Source organism: Budorcas taxicolor, chromosome 15 (assembly GCF_023091745.1).
Source record: "Budorcas taxicolor isolate Tak-1 chromosome 15, Takin1.1, whole genome shotgun sequence".
NCBI lineage: Eukaryota > Metazoa > Chordata > Mammalia > Artiodactyla > Bovidae > Budorcas > Budorcas taxicolor.
This window is the reverse complement of record NC_068924.1, coordinates 37897513-37922044: the sequence shown is the minus strand read 5'-3', so window position 1 is coordinate 37922044 and position 24532 is coordinate 37897513. Positions and strand designations below refer to the sequence as shown.

Below are 24532 nucleotides of genomic sequence, written 5' to 3'. Positions count from 1 at the left end.
AAGAAATCGCTGTGGATTCGGCAGCAGGTAGAGGACATGGTCAGGATGGCCGTGGTTGCTGGGTTGGTGTGGAGACTCCTTGAGCAGGTCTCTGGTCTGCTAAGGAGGGGTTCCCCCAGAGCACACCGGCCACACTGCAGGTGACAGTTCATGAGGCTGTAAATCAAGGTATGGAGGAGGAGATGGAAAGAGCTGGGAAGGTATTTCTACTTGGGGAAGAAGTTGCCCTGTACGATGGGGTTAGTCAAGGCCTGTGGAAAAAACATGGAGATAAGAGGACCATAGATACTCCCGTATCAGAGTCGGGTTTTGCTCCAATTGCTGTAGGTGCAGTTCTGGCTGGGTTAAGGCCCACTTGTGAATTTATACCCTTTTATGCAAGCCATTTACCAGCTTATAAACTCAGCTACCAAGACCTATTACACGTCAGGAGGCCTTCAGCCGGTGCCCTTAGTCTTCAGGGAGCCCAGTGGCACCCCAGCAGGCGTAGCTGCCCAATACTCACAGTGCTTTGCTGCCTGGTATGAGCACTTCCCAGGCTTAAAGGTGGTCAGTCCCTGGAATTCAGAGGACACAAAAGGACTTATTAAATCTGCCATTCAGGGTAAGTCCAGTGGTGGTGCTGGAGGTGAACTGATATATAAAGTTCCTTTTGAACTTCCCCAGGAGCTCAGTCAAAAGATTATCTGATCCCTATAGGAAAAGCCAAACTAGAAAGGCAGGGTACATGTGCAACCATAGTTTCTCATTCAAGACCTGTTAGCCACTGCTTAGAAGCTCAGCAATGCTATCTACAGAGGGACTTGAATATGAGTTGATACATTTGCAGACCATCAGACCAATGGACATTGAAACAATAGAAACCAATGTCGTGAAGAGCAGACACCTTGTTATTGTGGAAGGGGGCTGGTCACAGTTGGCAGTAGGAGCTGAAATCTGTGCCAGGATGATGGAGGGTCCTGGGTTCAATTTCCTGGATGCTCCTACAGTTTATGTCACCGCCACTGATATCCCCGTGCCTTACGCAGATTCTAGAAGACAACTCTTTACCTCAGGTTAAAGACTTCATATTTGCAATAAAGAAAACACTAAATATCTAGTTTGGACTTGAATTTCAGGTCATTGGGATTTACTTAAAATACTTGCTGACACTTCAGCTGGACTATCCTGTAAGACCTTCTGATTTGTAAAATTATCTCTAAAAGCAACAACGGATGTTTTTATACTGGGAAGAAGTTTAAATGTGTTCGTGGAAAAGCTCTCCACTCTTCTGCCTAAGTTCCATGCTCTTTTGGTCTGCTACAAGCAGCCGAGTTCTCTGAATAAGATTCACGTACAATTTTACCCTCTCACTAGAAGGACAAGGTTTAAATGTGGCAGAGTCCTGATGAAAGAGATATCCAAAAAAGGATAACTTAAATGTAAAAATAAAAGCATACAATCTACATTTACTGTTAGACTGTTTTGATGAGGAATAAAGGAATTCCTACTTTAAAAAAAAAAGGAAGTCAGCATGGAATTTACGGGGAGCTGTTGCAGGGTTTAGGCAGGCAGTGGATGTGGTCAGTTTTGCACCAATGTGGAGGATGGTCTGGGGAAAAGTAAGAAGACGCTGGAGCCAGGACAACCAGTGAGGAGACCATGGAAGGACTTAAGAGATGCTAAGGCTGTGGACACAGTGGATCTTGGAGCCTGGCAGCTGTGAAGGGGTGAGAGGTGGAGAGCTGCAGGCAGCTGGGGATGTGCTCAGTGGGGCTGCTGGAGAAATAGCCGTATTCTGGGGGCAGCTAAAGAATTCAGTGTGGGACACGTATGAGCTGAGCACAGGAAACCTCAACCACGGGGTCCAGCTTGGGCCTTCAGGAGACAGGTCACCTCTCACATGTGACTTCATGTCGGGCAGTTTCCCTTGATCACTCAGTATATGTGTCTTAGGAGTGAGTGAGGGATACAGTGTCAACAAATAAAACAATCTCCCAGGAGAAGTGTCATGCACTCTGTTGGAACTTGGAAATGCTCTCCCGGCAGACCTGTGAGTGTGGGCATGTTTATGTATTCACAGAGCGTTTCTTTTGACCAAAAGGGGGGACCCCCCCACCAGGGAAGCTTGAGCTCGGAGTAGGCTTTGAGCTTCTGGGGAGAGGGGGTACCCTGGGGGCCTCACCCACCCAGTGGGTGCCCAAGCCAAGCTGAGTTACTGTCCCCTCTAAGGCATCTTCCACTCCCCCATCCTTCCCTGGCTATAGACTAGGTGCTCCAAACCAGAGGCTGTTTATAATCTTTGGGCCTAAGCCTGGAGGCACCTCTGACCTCCTCATTGTATATAGTTCCCTCAGGGCTGTGGGATTTTCTGGGCAAGGTACCCACCAACTAAGAAGAAGTTCACCAATTCATCCCAAATACGTGCTAGGTACCTACTGCCAGGAACAACTCCAAGGACTGAGGCAGAGCTGTGGGCCAGCGCAGCCAGTCTCCGCCCTCCTGAAACTCAGAGACCGTTCAGTCGGCATCAAAGCTCTTCCTGCCCCTGCCGGTGACATTCTGGGCTTTCCTGTGGAGCATGGACAGTGCTGTCTGACCACTGCTGGCCCAGGACAGGGGAAGGCAGGCTCTGGGATCAGCTGAATCTGCTCTGAGGAAACCCCCACCAGAGCTGAACTTGGGCACCTGTGGAAGCTTACGCTTTGAAAAGCATATGGAAACCCTCAGCCCCAATGTGTTATTGAGAATAAAATCCCAAACCAACCTCGAAGTGAAGCTAAGCAAGATTAACAACATTCTGATTTTTCTCCCTCATGTTGGTGATTAAGGCTCTCCTTCCCAATGTTTATTAGATTCTTCTTCAAAAAATTCTCTTAGGTTCTCAAGCTTTAAGGGTGCCCTACACACTGCCCAAAGCAAAATAGAGCAGGATAACATGAGTGGCCCAGGAGTGTGGGGCTCAGGTTTTCCGTTGCCCTCCTTGTCCAAGGGAGCCTGATCCAGTGTGTGTAGTCTCGACAGCAGGGGAGGCCGTGGGGGTGATGCTCCTCGGGGTTAGGTGTGGCTGGAGCAGACCCGCCAGTGCCTGGATGCTGAGAGGATGGGCTGCCCTCCAGTTTGGACACAGTCCGGCCATCCCCACCAGAGGGCAGGTCAGAGCCTAGCTCCCAAGGGGAACGGTCTGAGATGGAAACCTCAGGTGTGGCTCAGTGGGCCCGTTGGTGTTCAGCACACACCAGGTACCCTGGACACAGCCCCTCCTCGCAAGACTGCCGAGACTCCAGGGTGCCCCCACCCTGGGGCAGGCTGTCTCCACACCTGGGTAGGTAGAGCCTCTGCAGCAGGTAAGGGTGTGGGGTGGACAATGTCACCATGTCAAAGCCGTCTTATTCCCTGAGCCCAGCTCTCCTCACTAAATACCTGTGGTCCTTCTTTACAGAGCGACGAGGTCCTCACTGTTATCAAAGCCAAAGCTCAGTGGCCAGCCTGGCAGCCTCTCAACGTGTAAGTAGCAACGCCCTGTCCAGCCCCCGTCCTGGCCTTGTACGTGGAGCCGCCCACCTACTGGCCACCACATGCCGGTCACGTCGTACAAGTCGGTACTGCCTCTTAGGTGAGGTGCACTGCCCACTGCTCGTGGGTAGAGTATCAAGTATTTCCACTCCTCGGGGAATGCGGGCTTGGTATCTGTGTCCCCCGTGGCTTGAACATCAGAGTACCCAGACATTGGAGGTGTCAAGAACACGGTTAACTATAAGACATCAGGGGGAGAATTCTGCACTGAGATATAAAATTGAGGGTCACCAAGGCGTGGGAAACAATCAACACCAAGGACGTGGATGCCAGAGAGAGCCAGAGAATGAGAGTCCAGGGCTTGGAACGGAGTCCCAAGGGAGCTCTAACATTTAATGCTGAGGAGGACTTGCCTGCAAAGGAAGCAAAAACAGAGTAGCAAGGAGATTAGGGAAGGAAGCTCGGGATCAGGGAAACCGAGGAAAGAAAGCATTCACAGAGAGATCGGGGAAGTCCCCGGTGGTCCAGTGGTTAGGACTCTATGTTTTCACTGCCAAGGGCGAGGGTTCATCCTCTGGTTGGGGAACTAAGATCCTGCAAGCCTTGCAGTGTGGCCAAGCAAAGAAAAAAAAAGAGAGAGAGAGAGTGACCAGCTGTGTCCAGTGTAGCTGAGATCAAAGAAGGTTGGAGCTGCACAATGCCCATTGGATTCATCAACATCATCAGTGACCTTACTGGGAATCCTTTCTGCTGAGTAACGGGGAGAGGGGACACAGCCTGGAACAGGGTGAAATGTGAACAGAAGGTGAGGTTATGGAATTAGTGAGTGCAGACAGCTCTTCTGCGAAGTTTGCAGGAGATCCAGGAGGATGAAAGAATCGATGGAGCTTTTTTCTTTTTTTTTTTTAAGATAGAGGAGACTTATTGAAAACTTGAAAAAAATATTTGGGGGCACCTTCTCACCCTTCACCCACCCCTCAGACTTCCTGGGACCCTTGTGAAACAGGATTGATCCATGGCAAACGCCGATTTCCCACACTCCCAAATCTTCTGCCCTCGTGCTACCAGCTTAAGGGAAAGGAATTTTCCTTTGGTTTTCCCATACCCCAGTCTCCCCTTTCCTCTTCCAAATCTCATTAGGAAGTCAAATTAGGAAGCCTACATGCAGCCAAGTTTTGCTTTGCAGAAGCAGCCCTGCCCCTCCTTGTGAGCCTGCTCGATTGAGGTTAATGGGATTCCAGCCTCCCTCGGGCCAGTGGAAAGCCAGGCTGACCTACTTTGTGAGGTCCTGCCCGGCGAAACTGACTTGTTTTACAATGATCTTCATCTTTATCCCCAGGACCACTTCTCAAAGGAGAGCCATGAATGAGCAAATTAGCTGCTGACTTGCCTAGCTCAGTAAATCAAGCTGCAGCTCCAACAGCCCAGAGCACAGGTAGAGACCAGAAAGACAAATTCTGAGCAAAACGCACATCCTTCATGAGTTCCTCCAGTACCAGAGTAGAAAATGCCCAGCTTTCCTACAAATCAGTGCTGAATTTTCACCACCCAGTTCTTCCAGTGTAATCTGTTAGGAATTACTGAATCTTTTAAAAATAATTTTTATTCCCTTTCTTATAATGTATCCTGTAAATCATCCCCTTAATTATTCCCAGCCATTCTATTTAATTAACATGTATTTAGTCAGATTTGTTTGCGAGAAAAATGAGAGGTTAAATAGAGACATAGTCATCACCCTTTCCAAAAATCATGCCTCTGGAGGGTCTGTGCTCCCTTACTCGTTTCAGTCATGGTTCCCAGGGGGCCAGGCGCATCTCTCTCTCTCTCTCTCTCAAATCAGGGCTAGAAGTTTCAGAGCCCTCCAGTCTCCTGGAGAACCCGCCCAAGTCCACTAATTTCCTCAGGATTGTAAAAAAAAGACTGGCGTTGAACCTGAGAAGCCAACAGTAGATCTAAATGGGCCAGATGGACCTGGAGCCCTGGATGCCTCCGGGTTATATACAGTTTTCCAGGGTAGAAACTTCAGGGAAACATTTCTCCACCCACACAGAACTTCAACTTAGTGAATGACTCTGGCGCCCCCTAGTGTCAAGATTGAGTTTCTGCAACTTTGAAAGCTCTGTATTGGAGATTATTTGAAATGAACAGAAGAGACAAAATGCGACATGAGTCTCACTGACGGTTGTTGTTCAGTCGCTAAGTCTGGTCCGACTCTGCGACCCCATGGACTGCAGCACCCCAGGATCCTCTGTCCTTCACTATCTCCTGGAGTTTGTGCAAATTCATGCCCATTGAGTTGGTGATGCTAACTATCTCATGCTCTGCCGCTCCGTTCTCCTTTTGCCTTCAGTCTTTCCTAGCATCACGGTCTTTTCCAATAAGTCAGCTCTTTGCATCAGGTGGCCAAGTATCGAAGCTTCAGCTTCAGCAACAATCCTTCCAATGAATATTCAAGGTTGATTTCCTTTAGGATTGACTGGTTTGTTCTCCTTGCTATCCAAGGGACTCTCAAGAGTCTTCTCCAGCACCACAGTTCGAAAGCATCAGTTCTTCAGCGAGAGTCTAACTGATACAGATCTGTAACTTAGATTGGTATAGTAAGTCTAGATTGGTATAGAAAGACCGTAACAATCCTTAATTGCCTCTTTTCTTTCGTCGTGTTTTTGAAAGTTTTGTTTAGAAAAGCCGAATGAGAAGGAAATCCACATTTACCAAGTCATAGTATAATGCCAGGCATGATGATAAGCAGTTTCCTCACTAAAAGCCCTGGGGTGGGTCTGAGGATGCTCCCATTTTGCAGATTAGTAACTGCAAAGGGAGGTGAAGTCAAAGCTGCTGCCACTTCCAGCGGTTTCTTCCAGTCCCCTTTGTCCCCCCCAACCCACACCACGCTGCCTCTCTGAATGTAAAAAGACAAAACGTATCTCCATGCCTTCATTTTGTTTTCATTTTTCTGGTATGAATTATCCGTGTATAACTTTCGTTCACTATCAGAATCGTCAGGTTTTGCTTTTGCAGATTTAGACTAGCTCTGTAGATGCTGTGCTCATGCTCAGTGGCTCAGCCCTGTCTGACTCTGTGCGACCCCAGAGACTGTAGCCCACCAGGCTCCTCTGTCCATGGGACTCTCCAGGCAAGAACACTGGAGTGGGTTGCCATTCCCCTGTCCAGGGCGCCTTCCCGACCCAGGGATCAAACCCACATCTCCTGCATTGGCAGGCAGGTTCTTTACCACTGCGCCACCTGGGGAGTCTGTCCGTACTATAGATATTAATATTTGTCAGTCACACTAGAGGGAGACACTTTTTGCCAGCACATCATTCTTCCGTTCTATTTCAACATTGTTGTTTCCATTATGCAGATGTTTTTGGTTGGTATATTATTCAATTACTTTTGTGATTGCTTTTATAGTTTCAAAGCTGAAAAAATTAATGTTTCTCTAACAGATCAGAACACTTGACTTCTTTCCTATGATCTGGTTGTTTTGTACTTAGAGTTTTTGTTGATTGGGGGAATTTGACGTGTGTGATATTAGATGTGACTCCTATATATTTTTAAACTGCAATTACAGTATCCCAACCCCACTTGCTGCAGGATCTTTCCTCTCCCTCAGAGTCCTTATCTAAAGATTCTGGACTCCTCACTCTGGGCCACTGATTTATATCTTTGTTTTTCTATTTTCTATTTAGATTTCACTTATTTTTGGCTGCACTGTGTCTTTGTCGCTGCATGCAGGCTTTCTCTGTGTGCAGTGTGCAGGCTTCTCACTGTGGGGGCTTCTCTTGTTACGGAGAACAGGCTCTCGGGTCCACGGCCTCTGTAGCTGTGGCACAGAGGCATGAGGAATCTTCCTGGACCAGAGATCGAACTTGCACCCCTTACACTGGCAGGCAGATTCTTAACCACTGGACCACCAGGGAAGTCTTTCTTATCCTGAATATTACACCATTTTAATTATCATGCTTTATAATATATTCTGATACATAGTATGGCCAGGACAACTCTCTTTGCCAGAAAAGTGATAAAAATGTAAATCCCAGATAGAAAAAATAAGATCAAATTAACAAAACACTATGTAGGGCTTCCCTGGTGGCTCAGAGGTTAAAGCGTCTGCCTGCAATGCGGGAGACCTGGGTTCAATCCCTGGGTCAGGACGATCCCCTAGAGAAGGAAATGGCACCCCACTCCAGTACTCTTGCCTGGAGAATCCCATGGACGGAGGAGCCTGGTGGGCTACAGTCCATGGGGTCGCAAAGAGTCGGACACGACTGAGCGACTTCACTTTCACTTTCACTTTCATGTATGGGAAGATGGAATATAAGAAAAGATGAATAAGAATTTTTATTATGAATTAAAGAATTCCGATCATATCTAACATTTCCTAAAGAAAATTCACATATATTCTTTATCATATCCTTATTTTAAACAGCATTTTTAATTATAAAAGTAATAAATACTTTGAGGTAATTTTAGAATTAGACCTGACAGCCAAAGCAAGTGCAAGAGCTCTATTTTCATTTCCTAGATTAACTCATTTATTTCAAAAAACATTTGAGGAGAACCTACTACATGCTGAGTTCTAGACCAGCCCCTGGGATACAGCTATAAACAGGACAAAAAATGGTCCTTACTCTTTTGGAACCTAACAGGACAGAGAGAAATTAAAGAAGAAACTCCAAGGAAAGAGTGAGTTCAACATGCTCTGGGCAGGTACACCAGGGGTTCTAAGCAATTCGAGGTGGAGACAGGAAACATTTCCTCCAGAGCATGTCATGTAAGCAAGATGTAACTGAAAATATTAGAAAAGCGTTCCCAGACTTTTAGACATTCAAATTTACCATATTACTCAATTACCATATTACCGGGTGTTTCGTGCAGGGATTGGTTGCCCCAGAACTTCCTATCCCTTGAAACTTACCAAGGCCTGGAGGATACCTCACTCAGGTACAGATCTGGCCAAAATGCACTAGCAGAAATGATTTGTATACACCTTGTACAACACAGAATGTTCTCAGATGGTTACATCCTTCAGCTGAGCAGAGTATCAGGGTGGTGTGTCAGGTGAGGTTTGGTTTGTGCTGGTTTGGTTTCTCCACCTCTGGATTTCTGGGCAGAGCTGTTTTGGTCCTTTTGGGCTGTCATGATGTAGTGTCATCCATGGGGTACAGGACATGAAAGAATCACCTGATCCACAATCGCATGCTCAGGGAGATGGGAAGGTAACAGGTGTAGTGGTTGGTCACTATGAAAATGGAAGAGGAGCCTTCCTCCGAGGCACTGCTGGACTCCCGAGGGGTCAAGATCCAAGCAGTCCCACTCTGCCCACATGCCCATGCTCTCTGCCAGGCAGACCCCAGACCATGTGCTTTTAACCCCTAGGTGAGCAATACCACACCTCCCCTGACTGCAATTCTTGTAGGTACCAAGTCTTCAAAGAAGCTGCTCAAAGCAGTGACCTACATGCCAGAAAATGCATGCATGGGAAAAGGGAACGAGGTCCCGCAATTTGTGCCTGAATAGCAGGCTATGTAAGTGGGGCCTTCTGCTGCAGCTAAGTCACTTCAGTTGTGTCCGACTCTGTGTGACCCCATAGATGGCAGCCCACCAGGCACCCCCGTCCCTGGAATTCTCCAGGCAAGAACACTGGAGTGGGTTGCCATTTCCTTCTCCAATGCATGAAAGTGAAAAGTGAAAGTGAAGTCGCTCAGTCGTGTCCGACTCTTGGCGACCCCATGGACTGCAGCCCACCAGGCTCCTCCATCCATGGGATTTTCCAGGCAAGAGTACTGGAGTGGGCTGCCATTGCCTTCTCCAAGTGGGGCCTTCAGCGGTCTATAAAGGCTTCCTAACATAGCATCTCCTTTGAGGTGGCAGGTGGGTGATGTCACATGAGGAAACCAAGGCGGGAAGAGTGTGTGAGCTAACCTAGTAAGTAGCGGAGCTCATCATCACACATCCACCTGTTCAGCTGGCCCACTGGACACCTGGCACTGGGATTCCTGCCTGCAGGGGTTCCTAGTCTCATGGGGGTGAGCAAACAGTGTGGACAGGCTCACAACCAAAGGGCACAGCTGAGACCCACACAGAGAGTGTGGAAATACAGACCAAGGGTACCGGCCTCAGTGCAGGGGATCAGAACAGCTCCCGGAAGAGGCGGCTCAGAACCTGAGGCCTGGGAGGTGAGCAGACCGGCGAGTCTCAGATCCGAGGCATATTAGAGTCATTGAGAGGATTACTAAAACGCAACGCTGGGTCCTACCCTCCCCCTCCCCAGAGTCTCGAAGTAAATCTGGGGTGAGGCCCAGTTAGTTGCATTTCCAACAAGTTCCAACGCCGACGCTGCTGGCCCCAGGCCACACTCCGAGGAGGAGGCCCTCCTCCACCGAGGAGGAGCTTTCCCAGCGGAGGCAAGGGCACGTGGGACCTGATGCCAAAGCCAGGCTGAGGCCAGGTTCTTCCTCCACTCGGGTGCCTGCCCTCAACCTAGACTGGCATCAGGCTAAAATGTGACGTGCATTCAGGAAGGCCTCCCTCCCCTGGCCTCTATTTTCTGGTCTCCATCTGACCATTCAATGCTGCTTCACTCAGTAACATTTTGCCAGGTGCCAGGCACTGAGCTAAGGACCGGACGTGTGTTCTCATTAAACACTCACAATAACCCTTTGGGGTAGATGTTAGGGGGAATCCCCATTCTACAGATTGGGACACTGAGGCATAGAAAGGTTTGGTCATTTCAAGGATGCACAGCTCTAAGAGGTGGTGTAGGGTGTGCACCCAGGTCTCCCGCCTGCTCTGCTCATGGTCTGATCCCATCTGGCCTGCCCAAGGGACCCAGTTCCACTAAGCCCAGCCAGGCCTGGAGTCATCACTTTCAGGGGCCAGGGGAGAGCAGCCAGACACAGCTGGTCCCAAACACAGCAGCAGAGGGACGCCACAAAGAGCTGCCAGCCAGACCTAATAGACAAGCTGGTCCCCAGCCAAGGATTCCCCACGATCAGCAGCCTGGGAGGCGAGGGAGAGTCAGGCAGAGCTGCCTTCACACCACAGCCTCACCAGCTGCGTCTCTGAAGTCTTTAACTTCTGTATGCTTTCTTTTCTACAAAATGAAATAATAAATTCCAACCCCACAGGAGTGTCATGAGGGGAAAATAAAGTAGCGCAGCTGTGCCACCGAGTGTGTGCAGAGCGAGCACAGCTCTCCCACCACGCTTCTTGGTCTCAGCCAGCTCTGGCCACTCCTAGGACCCCTTCTTGGGAACATGAGGGGATGGTGGTTGAAGAACTGCCTCTCATAGCTGGGGGGTCGTCAGCCAAAAGTCTTTGGCTCTATAACTGGGTCCTCGCTCACCCACTGGAGGAAACGGCCTGGGGACCAGCTGTGAGGTGATGGGTGAGCTCTGGTGCCAGGGCAGCACCCTACTCTAAGCAGCCTCTGGAGGGCAATGAGGCAGCAGGCTGGGGAGATGTCCCCCTGATAGCACAATGTAGCTCTAGAGAGTGAAAGTGGAGGGAACTTAGAAACTGATGATGAAAAGAACACGGACCTTGAACTGAGACTGACTTAGGTTATGGTCTCCGTTCTGCCACTTTGCGACTTTGGACAGGTCACATAACAGAACCCTCTGAGCCTCAGCTCTCCCATCCATAGGTTGGAGTCAACAATCCTTACCCCAGGTCTGCTCTGAGGCATCACTGAGAATGTAAAGGAACAGCTTGGGGCACCATTATGCAGTTTTTATCTGTCACGTTCATCTCACATCCAGTGCAGCTGGGAGCACACGCAGCTTATAGAATTTGTTCATTCGTTTATTCAGTAACATTGGTTGAGCACCTACACTGTGCCAGGCACTGGAAATAAAGCCAGAAAGACAGAATCCCTGCTATCCCAGAGCTTATACTCCAAAAAGGAATGACAGTCAATAAACAGTTTAATAAGAAAATAAAACAGTAGTTAAGTGCTGAAGACACATTAAAACTGGATAGGGTGGCAGCATATGGCTCCCTCCAAGCATGGCCAAAGGTGGAGACCAAGAGTCCCCTTCTCTCTCTCCCTCTCATCCTTTTGCCATTGTCTGCCTAGAGGCCCCTCAGAGCATGCACCCCCAGGGCCCCAAAAGTGATGGTCTCCGTATTTGTTTCCAGGAGAGCAGCACCCTCGGCTGAATTTTCAGTGGACAGGACGCGCCACTTGATGTCCTTCCTGACCATGATGGGCCCCAGCCCCGACTGGAACGTGGGCCTGTCCGCAGAGGATCTGTGCACCAAAGAGTGTGGCTGGGTCCAGAAGGTGGTGCAGGACCTGATTCCCTGGGATGCGGGCACCGACAGCGGGGTGACCTACGAGGTGTGTGCGTGTCTGGAGTGGCGAGTGGCAGGCCTACCTGCCCAGGCCTGTTCTGGGGGCCCTGGCCTCGGGGGTGAGGCTGGCTCAGGCTCTGAGCCAGATGAACTTGCAGTCCAGCAGGGGAGCCCCGCAGGGTCCCATCATCATGTACTCACAAGCTGTGTGACAGGGGCTCTGGGGAGTGCCTGTCCAGACAGTCAGGAGAGCACGGGGAGGGGGTCTGCTAAAGAGAGGTTCAGAGATAAGCGAAGGAACGGCAGGCAAAAGGCACAGAGGCTGAGAGAGAGAGAGAAGAGGGAACAGAAGGAAGATGATGTTCGTTAAGCTGGACCAAATTCCCAAGGCTTCCAGAAGGCCAGGCTGAGGAGTTTGGATTCTTCCGTGATTGTCAATATTTTTCAGATATGGCCAGGGCACCAACTGCATCAAAATCTGGAGCCATCAGAAAACTAGGGGTAGAACAATCTAGAACAGATGTTGGTAAACTGTGGTTTGGAACCAAACCTGGAGCTTTGGAATCCAGCCTCACACATTTCCATCCCATGTTGTCTGGGGCTGCTTTCTCACTACAACAACTGAGTTGACTCCTTGCAACAGACACGGCGTGACCCATGAAGCCTAAAATATTTACCACCTGACCCTCTGCAGACAAACATTCACCAACGCCTGGTCTAGTAGGAAGAACTCTGGATTCAGGCCAACCTGGTTCAGCTATATCCTAGCTGGAAATGGCTCTCTTAAACTTGGCATCTTCATCTAGGATTAATCCTGCTGTGCACACAGGAGAATTTGAAAGTATAGACCTACAAATGTCCATGCCTAACACACAGCATGAACCAAATTCTATAAATAACAGTTGTACTTGTTAAGTTCCTGTCAAGGTTTTTGTTCTGATCATATATCAAATTATTAATTTCCCACTCTGTATCTGTGTATTTTTTCCATCGCAGTCACCCAACAAGCCTACAATTCCCCAGGAGAAAATCCGACCCCTGACCAGTCTGGACCATCCTCAAAGTCCTTTTTATGATCCAGAGGGTGGATCCATCACTCAAGTAGCCAGAGTTGTCATCGAGAGAATTGCTCGGAAGGTACTGGGTTACAGCTCACCCTGGCACAGACCCTTCCCATCAGGAGACTGGACCCCTTTCTGCTCTAGAATCATGGGATCCCTGGTATATTTAGGATGTGGAATTCTGGGGCCTCTCAGAGTTTCTAGACACAATTATCCCTATGATATAAATAAGCAAAATGAACATGGAGGAATGATGTGATGCTCAACCAAATGATTTGCTCCAGGTAACTAGGCTTCATGGTAAGTGCCACAATCAATTACTAATGTCTGCCATGGGCTTCCCCAGTGGCTCAGTCGGTAAAGAATCCGCCTGCAAAGCGGGAGGCGTGGGTTCAATCCTTGGGTTGAGAAGATTCCCCTGGAGGAGGGCATGGCAACCCATTCCAGTGTTTTTTGCCTGGAGAATCCCCGTGGACAGAGGAGCCTGGTGGGCTATAATCCAAAGGGTCGCAGAGTCAGACACGACTGAGCGACTAAGCACAGCACACAGCCATGGGCCAGGAAGTGGGAAGTGGTGGCTTTACTGCCATTTCTTCTTTCAGTCTGATTGTAAGTTGGCCCACGACTCTGCCACAGCCTAGGGTGTGTGCACAGGGTGGGCATTCAATTTTATATCCCCCCTCATCTTTCTCCCATACAGTCCACTCTCTAATGAGGGCCCTCCAACTAAAATTCCTTTTGCAGGGGGAACAGTGCAATATTGTGCCCGACAATGTCGATGATATTGTAGCCGACCTGGCTCCAGAAGAGAAAGATGAAGGTAAGCTGCCTCCCTTTATTGCAGGTGGCAACATACATTGGGAATAAAAGATAAACTATCTTTGAGGAAAGCAATTTGCTAACATGTTTTAAAAGCCACAGCAGAACCCTTTGACTTGATGATCCCTGTTTTAAGACAGATTTTTGCTTGGGAGATAATCGAAGTAAGGCCAAGGCTAGGCACAAAGTATCAGGGAAACAGTGAAGGCTTGACACTGGAATATGTATTCAACAGTATCAGGCCTTTAAAGTGTCATATAAATGGCATCCTCATCGGCTTCATGGGACTCAGATGACTCTCCGCTATGATTCTCACACTAGCCTGTGAGGCAGGAGTGGGTGCAATCACTTCTGCAGCAAGGGAAGTCAGCCCAGGCCCTAGAGTCAGGAGGCAGTGGCAGAGCCCTGGCTTCAGCTCAGGGTATCTCACAGCATCTGGAGCTGAATGAGCTGGGCTCTCCTCCCTGGGCCCTGGGCAAGAAGCCCACCTCGCCACATTTCCTCAACTGTAAGATGGGGATAATAACAGAGCCTGCCTCCTAGGGAGTTGTGGTCCTTAGCACAACTGATGGGATGGATAAAGTTCTTAGAATGATTCTGGCACATAGTAAGTGCTCAGTGAACACTGGCCACCTTATGCTTATCATGACACTCTGTGTGGGATCCTGGGAAGGTGAGCAACAACACAGAAAAAGCCTACGCTTCCCCACATTGCCCCACGATATGCCGGCACCCGTGTGGAAACGCTGTCTGCCAAAGTGAGGGCTGGCGTTCAAGTGTTGAGAAGGGACAGTAGGAGACTCTCTCCTTACTATGAGGTTACTTCAGTTTGTTTTAGTGGGATGCCAAAGTATTGTTTTTGAAGGGAAGTGAATGGCTGCTTGCATCGCAGGAGTATCCCACCTCCCAAGGCTGGTCAGCCAGCGGGGATTTTCTTGTCCCCACGTGAACCTGTCCAGGGGGAGGGCCAGTCACAGCTCCCATAGGCTCCCAGGGAAAACATCTCACATACTCTTCCCAGATGACACCCCCGAAACCTGCATCTACTCCAACTGGTCCCCGTGGTCCGCCTGCAGCTCCTCCACCTGCGACAAAGGCAAGAGGATGCGGCAGCGCATGCTGAAGGCACAGCTGGACCTCAGTGTCCCCTGCCCCGACACCCAGGACTTCCAGCCCTGCATGGGCCCCGGCTGCAGTGACGAAGGTGAGGAGGCACCCCACCAGAAGCTGGCTGACAGCAGTTCAGGAAGGGGGGTCCTACCTGACCATGCCGGCCTCTCCCACCTGGTCTGGCAGTGCCCGTCATGAACACTAGGACCCTGACTGGACATGTCAGTGGGACTGCCTGCCTAGGGCGACCCTCATCTCCAACAGTGTCTTGAGGGCTGTGAACACAGATGTCTCATGACATCAAAAGAATTCTTGAGATTGACTGACCACCCCCAGCCATGCAAGAAAACAGACACAAGTTATCAAAGAGCTAGCAAACATGACAAATTACAGGTAGCAAGCTGCCTATTTCTGGGCCTTACCTCCAATTTCTAAGAAGCAGGTGAACAGGTTGGCCAAGACTGAACCTAGATCCTTGCCCTAATTCTGTGTTATCCATGCACGGACTGCCTCAGCCCAGGTCAGAGCCCTCACTTCCTTGCGTCAGGGCCTTTGGACTGATCGCAGCAGTTCTTTCCTTGTAACTGGTCAAAGGTCAGGCTTAAAAAGGTCAGGCTGGAACTACACATCTGCACCGCCCATGTCATGCTGGCTGAAGCTACGACATGTGCTGATTGCTGTGCAAAGGCCAGCTGCCTACTTTCCAAGGTACAATCCTCTCTTTACCTGAACAGATCTGTACTCTGTGCGCTGATCTTAACTGTCTCAGAGGCACGACAAGGCAGTAAGAAGGGATGGGTAGGCTGGGCTGGTTTATAGGAGGAAGAAAACCACTTCCAAGCTGAGGATAACTGAAGAGACCTTACTGACCCCTGGCGGGTCATTCACTTGCTGGCTCTTCCTAGGGCACGGTCTTAAACAACCTCTCCTGGATACACTGCACAGTGACTTATGGCTGTCTGTGCCCGGGACGAGGCATTTCAGAGGGGAGTGAACCCTGCAAGCACAGACAGCGTGCAAGTTGTGACAGCCCTAGCAATGCTGGAGGCGCTTTCTCGTTCTTGGGGTTGAGATGGCAGGGATGGGTGGACAGTCTGAGGCTTACACGGGGAGCTGAGGTCTTTAACCATCACCTCCAGAGGGGAAGAATTCCAGTGGCTCCCAGGTGATAACGATTTTTCTGAAAATGGCTGGGCTATGCCTATTGTTATTTGGTGGTATACAGCAGCAAATTTACCAGCTATTTTTAATTGGACAGTTGAGTGGTGTTCCGTATACACACACACACACATAATTATGCAAACATCACCACCCTCCCTCTCCAGAACTCTTTACCATCTCACAAAACAAACTCTAGACTTATTAAACACTAACTCTCCAGTCCCTTGATCCCCAGCCCCTGGCAACCATCATTCTGCTTTTAAAGAACTGAATATTCTAGGTATCTCATATAAGTGGAATCATATAGTATTTGTCCTTTTTTTGACTGGTTTATTTCATTCAGCATAATGTCCTTAGGTTCATCCTTGTTGAAGGACATGTCAGAATCTCCCGGGGTCTAACAGGGGTTCCAGCTGTCTTCCACCAGCACTGTCTAGCAACACTGTCCATAGGTTTGGTAACAACACGTAGCCTTCACTCCTGTGTACGTGACTGTGGGTGTGTGCAAGCTGGCCTCATACTGAGATTTCCATCCTTCTTTCTAGCTTCATCTCCCAGTGCCACACACAACACACTCCAGACAGGTTGTTGCAAGAGCTAGTCCCTTCACCTTAAATACTGATATTCTCCACCCAACCAAAGTGCCCTCCTGTGTGAAATCCACCCCAGAACTCCAAGGAGCTTCTCCCCCTCCAATTCCCTGGGCTTACATCTGCTGTCGTATTTTCAATACCTAAAATTATTGCCAGTTTATGTGCCCATCTCTTTCTGGAGAAGATTAAAATCCATACTATACACATCTTTTTAACCTCAGTCACCACATACCACTAAGCAGTCAGTAAATTTTAATTGACATGAGTAGATGGATGGATGGACGACTTCATATCCCTCATCTTTCTTTAGAACTAAACAGGCATATATCACTCTCTTATCCATCTAAACATCTTTCAAATATATTGTCCAGTGAAGGAGTAATCCCCAGTGCTCCATGCACCTGGAGAAAGACATTTCCTTTAAAGAACAATTCCTGGTTTAAAAATATGTGCCCTTTACTTTGGCTTCCATCCTCAGTTGCCCAAATGCCCCTGCATGCCAGCTGACCGTGTAATTTCTGCCCTTGGGGGAGCTAGCTCCGTCAGTGGCGCGAGTCCCAGCCGCGTGCCGCCGCGGCTGCAGTGTCCGCTCCCTGTTGCAGACGGCTCCACGTGCACCATGTCCGAGTGGATCACCTGGTCGCCCTGCAGCATCTCCTGCGGCGCCGGCATGCGGTCCCGGGAGAGATACGTGAAGCAGTTCCCAGAGGACGGCTCCGTGTGCACGCTGCCCACCGAGGAGACAGAGAAGTGCACGGTCAACGAGGAGTGCTGTGAGTGGGGTGCCAGGGTGGGACAGGCGCGGGGTCTGAGGCTGGGGCTGCTGACACGACCACCGGACTCCCCAGCTCCCAGCAGCTGCCTGACGACCGAGTGGGGCGAGTGGGACGAGTGCAGCGCCACCTGCGGGACGGGCATGAAGAAGCGGCATCGCATGGTCAAGATGAGCCCTGCAGACGGCTCCATGTGCAAGGCTGAGACATCTCAGGCGGAGAAGTGCATGATGCCCGAGTGCCGTGAGTGGGCGTGGGGGTGGGGGCGCGGGGGGAGAGGATGGAGGCCCTCAGCACTGGGTATCACTGTCGAGGCTGCGCAGGTGCAGGGGGGAATATGGGCACCCTTCCCGGCAAGGCACTTCCCCTGTAAGATGAAAGCTATGGGTGTGTGGACCTCATCCAGACCCACAGAGAGTGACCTCCTTTGAAGGAGCAATGCTGAGGTGGCAAGCTGGTGGCCTCTAGACAGCATTCACCTGTAACTGTGATTTTATAGGACCCCAGAGTATCTTTTCCAGAGGTTATACATGTAGGCAGGTTGTACATTCCCCTTCTTGTTCTGCTGGACTTGCCTGTGGCCCCATAAAGCAATACATCTGCTCTACACACAAATGTTATATGCCCACACATCACTACAGAGAGGCACACATGCTAGGGATTTTAGCACCCAAGTGTCCAAAAACACATCATTGAGCCTATCTTTTAGCGCATAGTTCTTGGGGCATGTGGAATGTTTCTGTCTCTAGTAAGACCCTATTCAGACCCTCGGGGTGTTTCAAGTGGGGAAGTGTGTATTCGTATAACGGAGCCACATTATGAGCTCCATCTGGGCCAGGGGAGATGCAGAATGACAAGAACAGTTAGCGGTTTGCTGAGCCACTCCTGGCTCCTTAAAGGTCACTTGGGTTATCTAAACCCACTAGTCAATTTCACTTTACTCAAGGGGCCTGAGTGGGGGACAAAGGGTAGAGGGGCACCAGATCAAAGAAGGCAAAGGGAGCCAGTTCTCAGTGGCAAACCTGGCTCTTGGTCTAGACACCATCCCATGCTTGCTATCCCTGTGGTCCGAGTGGAGCGACTGCAGCGTGACCTGCGGGAAGGGCATGCGGACCCGCCAGCGGATGCTCAAGTCTCTAGCCGAACTCGGGGACTGTAATGAGGAGCTGGAGCAGGTGGAGAAGTGCATGCTGCCTGAATGCCGTAAGTCCTGGCGCTCCTGGGAGCCACCTCTCCTCCTCTTAACCAGGCCTGCACGCTGCTCATGTTGCTAGGTCCTGTGTATGACTGCTAGTTGGAGAATCCCACTACTGTCTGTGAGACACCCAAACTGCTGTTAAGTCTAAACAGGAGACTTAGATGGAAAATGGCACAGGTTTAATAAAACTTAATTTTGTAGCTCCCCACTCACCACCCCTCCCTCAATTTAGAGGCCAGTTTGACCCATGGGTTTTTCCATTTTTAAATTCTATTCCTCCCCACCCATGACCAATTTACCCATGACCAGAAGGTGGACATTAAACCAGTGGTTCCCTGATATGAAGACAGGCCAGCAAGTAGAGCCCTCAAAAGCCCCATACCCACCCTCATCTATTCTCAAATCTCTATGACCAGCTGAACTTACTATCTAAGGAGACAGCCCATTTTTCTGGTTAGTCTTCCCAGAGAACTTCTCTTCAGGTGGTGGAAAATCAGACTCGTTTGCTAGGATCTGTTTTTCTGGCTTCCTCTGAAATGCACTTGCAGCCTCTGTGCTTCCTCTCCCTTGCAATTACTCAGGCTGCCTGCCCAGGGGCAGATCCCAGCTCTGTCCCTTACTGGCTGTATAAATCTCAGCACATTATTTAGCAACCCTCTCCCTCATCTGCTCTGAGAATTAAACCATATAACTAGTACAAAGTGCTGAGCCCACCAAGGAAGTGTGAGCCTCCACGGCTCATCGGAGCTGGGGCTCTGGAATCTTGCGAGACGCTGTTACCAACTTAAACAAAACTATATCCACAGGGCCCAGTGAATGGAGGGAGAAGAAAAAGAACATTTATGGAACACTCACTGTGGGCCAGGACTGGGCTGAGAGTGTTATTACTTCACTCAGTCCTCACAACCTATTAAGAAAAATATTGTTATCCCTATGTTGTAGATGGGAAAGCTGCTGGAGCTCCCACAGGGAGAGAAGGGCAGACCATGAACAAAATGAGTTCTCTGTAGATCCAGCCAGCCTGGCCCCCACTTTGCAGAGACAGTGCAATTTGGAATCATCTGCCTCCCTAGAAGACATCCTGAGAATCACTCAGAGGGGTTAGCTTTCCTCCACGTGTGTGAAATGCTGGCTTCATGAGAACTGGCTGAATAAGCCATGACACCACTTGGTCCTTCCCTACTGCATTTTCTGTCTCTGACTCCTGTGTTTTGATGATCACCAGAAGACCCAGGATGATGTGAGAGCAAGAGGCGCTGCCTGGCTCTTACTGCAAAAGTCACAGTGTCCTTAGCATTAGTCCACAGGGGTAAATGGCACCAGTGAGCTGTGCCTTCCCTCAGGGAATCAGGGTCCTTGGCTGTGAAAAGCTGGTCTGTGCCACCTGAGGCTAATTTGACAACACTCTAGAAGCTTAGAGAGAGCAAAAGGCTCTGAGCTAATCTTTAAAGTCCCTCCAAAAGCCTTTTCAAATCATAAAGAGGGTATGTGGGTTTCAATGGGGCCCCATTCTGCCTCCACTGCTTACCAACCATGTGGACTGGATAGTCAGTCTTTCCCGTGAGCCTCAGCTTCTTCTTCCATAAGAACGGGGTAACAGGACCTGCTCTGCATTTTCCAGAGGCTTGTGTTGAGATGTTCAAAGAACAGTTAAGTATACAGACCTTGTTTCAGACGAGAGCTACACTCATGCCCATCTGTGTCTTGCCAGCCATTGACTGTGAGCTCACGGAGTGGTCCCAGTGGTCGGAATGTAACAAGTCGTGTGGGAAAGGACACATGATTCGAACCCGCATGATCCAGATGGAGCCTCAGTTTGGAGGCGCACCCTGCCCAGAGACTGTACAGCGGAAAAAGTGCCGCATCCGGAAATGCCTCCGAAATCCATCCGTCCAGAGCCTGCGCTGGAGGGAGGCCCGAGAGAGCCGGAGGAGTGACCAGCTGAGGGAGGAGTCGGACGGGGACCAGTTTCCAGGTACTGCCCCGAAGTGTGGGCCGGCGTTCAGGGAGATGTCAAAGCAGTACGGGGCTTGTAGGAGTCTGCTAGTAAAAGAAGGGTGTTTCAAGGGAGCAGGCGTTGTTATTGCAAAGGCACGGAGAAACCCAAGAACAAGATACGTTCAAGTGGTAAGTGGGCTCTAGAAGAACACACAGTATAGGGGGAGGCAGGAAACCAGGCTGCAGACAGAGGACAGGGACCAGACCAGGAAAGGTCTACTGGCTGCTGAGGACTTGATCCTGCAGGTGAAGGCTTTAAGTAACAGACTGACTTTAATAGCCCTGTGTTGAGTGGTCTGGAGGGGGCAAAAACAGAAGCCCAAAGACTGGTTTAAATTTTCTCTGTAGACAAGGAGAAAGCTTATGTGTCCCCCTCCTTCAGTATAACTTAAGGAGTTCCAAAACTTAAAAAAAAAATCCCACTTAGGGCTTCACTGCTGAATAAGCTGGTCCCAACCAAGAGCGCAATATCAGCAAAACAATGAAACAATAGCTGGGAATAGCTTTTTGCCTAATATCATTTCCATAGTCTAATATAAATATAAAACCAATAGCAAGTAATAAGTCATTAGCAAAACAAAAAAGTTGAGAAATGTGCATAAAAATGACGTATGACATAACCACATCTATTTAGAATGCATTCCAGTATCAAGTGACAAACTTCAACAATGCAAAACCACAATCATCTTCACACCAACCTAGTATACATAGTGCTTTTTTTTTTTTTTTTAATTAAGATCTAACCTAATCTTGGGGTCAGGGAAGTTTTCTTTGAGAAAGGCAAGTCTATTTACACGGGAAAAATAATCAACTATACCTGAGTTTACCTGATACTGGGGAAGCTAAGTACTTGGGAGAGCAAAGCATTAGAGGGAAGTGGTTACTTGCTCCTTGGCTGGTTGCTCCATTAATGAGCCACTCCAAAACAAATGAAATTTATAGGATTCTGTAGGGCAGTTACTTGGATTGACTTAGCTGGATGATTCCTACAGGATTTAGCTTAGGCTTATCTGAGTGGCTGCTGTCAGGTGGTGGGCTGGAAGGTCTAGAATGGTCTCACCTGTGTTTCTGGGGCCTCTCTCCAAGTGGTCTCTCCAGCAGATAGCCACACTTGCTTACACAGTGGTGGAAAAGGTTCCCAAGGGCTTTTTTTCAAGCCATGCTTGCTCGTGTCCCATTGGCCAAAAGCAAGTCATACAGCCAAACCCAGATTCTAGGGGTAGAGGAGGAGACTCTGCTCCTTGATGGGGAAGAGCCACAAAGTATTAATGGACCATTTTAATAGTCAATCACCTATGAGCTAACATATGTCATAACAACTCTAATAACTTAATAAGAACTCAACGAAGTATTACATACAAAAGCAGAGCAGTCCAGACAACTACCTAGGTTTGACTACTAGAGTTCAGCCTCCTTGTTGTTCTCGCCATGTCTGCTGGCCTAATCAGGCCTTATGCTTTCAGGCTGCAGGATGCGCCCTTGGACAGCCTGGTCAGAATGCACCAAACTGTGCGGAGGAGGGATCCAGGAACGCTACATGACTGTGAAGAAGAGGTTCAAAAGCTCCCAGTTTACCAGCTGCAAAGACAAGAAGGAGATCAGAGCGTGCAACGTCCATCCGTGTTAACCAGGGTACACGTGTCCCAGGGCTGCACTCTAGACCCCCAGAGGCACCAATGGCTGGATCGTTTGTTTGCTTGTTTGTTTAAGGCAGTTTAAATTGTGTACACTAGTTTTCATTTCTGCAGGGTGGTCTGCCCAGTAGTCCTGTGGATGCTAGGGCCACCCTTCTGTACACTTCTTGGTGGGCACAGAGTGGGGATCGGGGCAGGGGCGTGCGGGGCTCCCTCATCCTTAGCCGGCCCTCCTCCAGCACAAGTGAGTAGTGTCAGTCACCTGTGCTGAACAGAACGTGTCCCTCTCGAGCATCCACCTGGGCAGCAGGACAGAGACCCCCGGCCTCCCCAACATGGAGAGGCAGCTGTGCCCGCAGCTGACCCTGTGCGTCGGTGCCAGGGCGCAGCAGCAGGGAGACTTTCCTGATTGGGTGGGAGTGAGAGCAGATTCCCCTCATTCTTGCCTGTGGCCTGCTTGCTTGCCTCTCCTCATTTAGTGGAACTTTAGGGTCCCTTGTTGAGTCTCCTCAGTCATCAGCAGTTCTTGGGGAAAACAGCTGGCAAACATGAAGAGAAGCACTGATGTTGGGTCGCTTTTCTTCTTTCACTGAGAAATTCTGAATCCAGTATCTCAACCCCTAATACTGGTGGTTCCTGATACTCCAAAGGAAAGAAATGATGGCTGCTTTTAAAAAAAAATATAACCAGTTCTTACACCCGAGGTAAAACATACTGAGTCTAGAAATTATTATCCCCTTCTTTGGGGTTTTTTTTTTTTTATGTAATTCTCTTAGGAAGCTAGATCCTAGACCCTTACTAGAACCACAGCAGCAAAATTGGCCTCTAGAGCAGTCCCAGGCTTGAGTTTTTTTAAACCTTCCAACACAGACTTTTAAATCAGCAAACCAGTTTCTAACAAGAAAACCTTTTTTTCAGTTATGCAAACATTCTGCTGAGTTTGTCTCCAGCCCACCAAGCCATTCCTTCAGCAAAAATACTATCTTAGAACTTGAAAGGGTTTTTATAATCATAAAATTTTATATGTAGAGGGGAAAAAGTGTTTCAGAGACCAAGATAAATCCAGGGAGAAAGGAATGTCACAGAATCAAGTTAGCAAAAAAATCTGGTGGGAAGTCAAACTTACATACATCAGCCCTCTACACCAAGGGTCTGGTCCTCTGACACAACCATAGGGAGGGTCATGGTTGTCCATCCCCTTCCAAACACAAGCACACCAAATTCAGGGAGACTGACTACCAAGGATTAGTGTAAAAGGACATTTTGCCAACTTAAGTCCATCAGCAGTTTCTACTTATTCATTTACTGTTAAAATCACTGTTCTGCTCTTGTTGCAGGCATTCTTTATCGTGCTTAATCCAAATATGTACCATGGATGAGATGCATACAATGCTTTGAATACACTACTTTAAGAATTTGCATTAAATACATCAGGATATTCCAAACACAACCTTATATATATATATGCTGCAGCCTTGAATCTGTACTGTTTTAACTACGAGAGACTATTCAATAAAAAACTCATTGGGTCTGTCTTTCGTGTTTTAAACTAATTCAGTGTTCAGAAGGTTGGGTCTCTTTTTTTTTTTTTACAATTGTTATCCATTTCAGTCATACTCACTCAGTAAGAGATATGCCTTTTGCACCCTCATTCTGGAGGGACCACTATTCCCATTCCTGAGCTTTCTGGGGGTCTGATTGTTTCCAACATTATTTTTTTAATCCTTCAAGTGAACTGCTTTCTCCTCCCTTGTACAAAGCAGTACAAAATATAAAGAAATAAGAGGTTTAATTTCTATTTGCACAAAAGAAAAAGCCCTGATATACAATCTGCTTGCTTTTCCAACATTACTCTTAGCTACCTAAACGCATCCTTCCTCCCAACCCATGAAAATCAAAGCTCCACAGAGTGGCAATTTCTAAGTAACAACAAGCCACCCTAGTATCTCATGTTCTTGTTTGGTCCCTATTTGGGTAAATTTTAATCCAAATTTTGGAGACTTAAAACCAGGCAACTGGTTAATGAATAAGAATGGGTAACATGTTTCTTGTTACGTAAGTGTTAACTCTCTTTTGTCTGCAAGGGGGAATTTATACGAAACAGCAAATCTCTTTCTTACCAAAGTCTTGTGTTAGGTGGTTTACAGTTTTTCTGGTTAACCAATCTTTTGGAAATAAAGACTTTTTACTACAAAATAAAATTTGTTTGGACTTCCACTTGAGATAGTAAACATATCATAAGACACCCAGTAAAAACTGCCATACAAAGAACAACTATAATTGTGTGTATTTTTATCAAGGCCAAACCACTCTTATTCAAGACTTCAATTTATATCCACATTTTAAAATGAAAATAAGATCAGAGGTAATATTCCCCAATCAGACAATGGGG

The 24532-nt window shown here is 48.5% G+C and overlaps 1 protein-coding gene and 1 pseudogene across 1 annotated transcript in view; both read left to right on the top strand.

Moving 5' to 3' along the window:
• SPON1 (spondin 1) overlaps window positions 1-22459 on the top strand; it is a 310259-nt gene extending 287800 nt beyond the window's left edge. The window contains exons 7-16 of the mRNA XM_052652432.1: window positions 3422-3486; window positions 11638-11839; window positions 12790-12930; window positions 13599-13674; window positions 14695-14877; window positions 17140-17310; window positions 17386-17553; window positions 18349-18513; window positions 20220-20483; window positions 21970-22459. Coding sequence (XP_052508392.1) covers window positions 3422-3486; window positions 11638-11839; window positions 12790-12930; window positions 13599-13674; window positions 14695-14877; window positions 17140-17310; window positions 17386-17553; window positions 18349-18513; window positions 20220-20483; window positions 21970-22133 — 1599 coding nt within the window. The 3' untranslated portion in view covers window positions 22134-22459. The remainder of the gene's footprint in view (window positions 1-3421; window positions 3487-11637; window positions 11840-12789; window positions 12931-13598; window positions 13675-14694; window positions 14878-17139; window positions 17311-17385; window positions 17554-18348; window positions 18514-20219; window positions 20484-21969) is intronic.
• LOC128060135 (pyruvate dehydrogenase E1 component subunit beta, mitochondrial-like) lies at window positions 46-1100 on the top strand (annotated as a pseudogene).
• Window positions 22460-24532: the final 2073 nt, after the last annotated feature.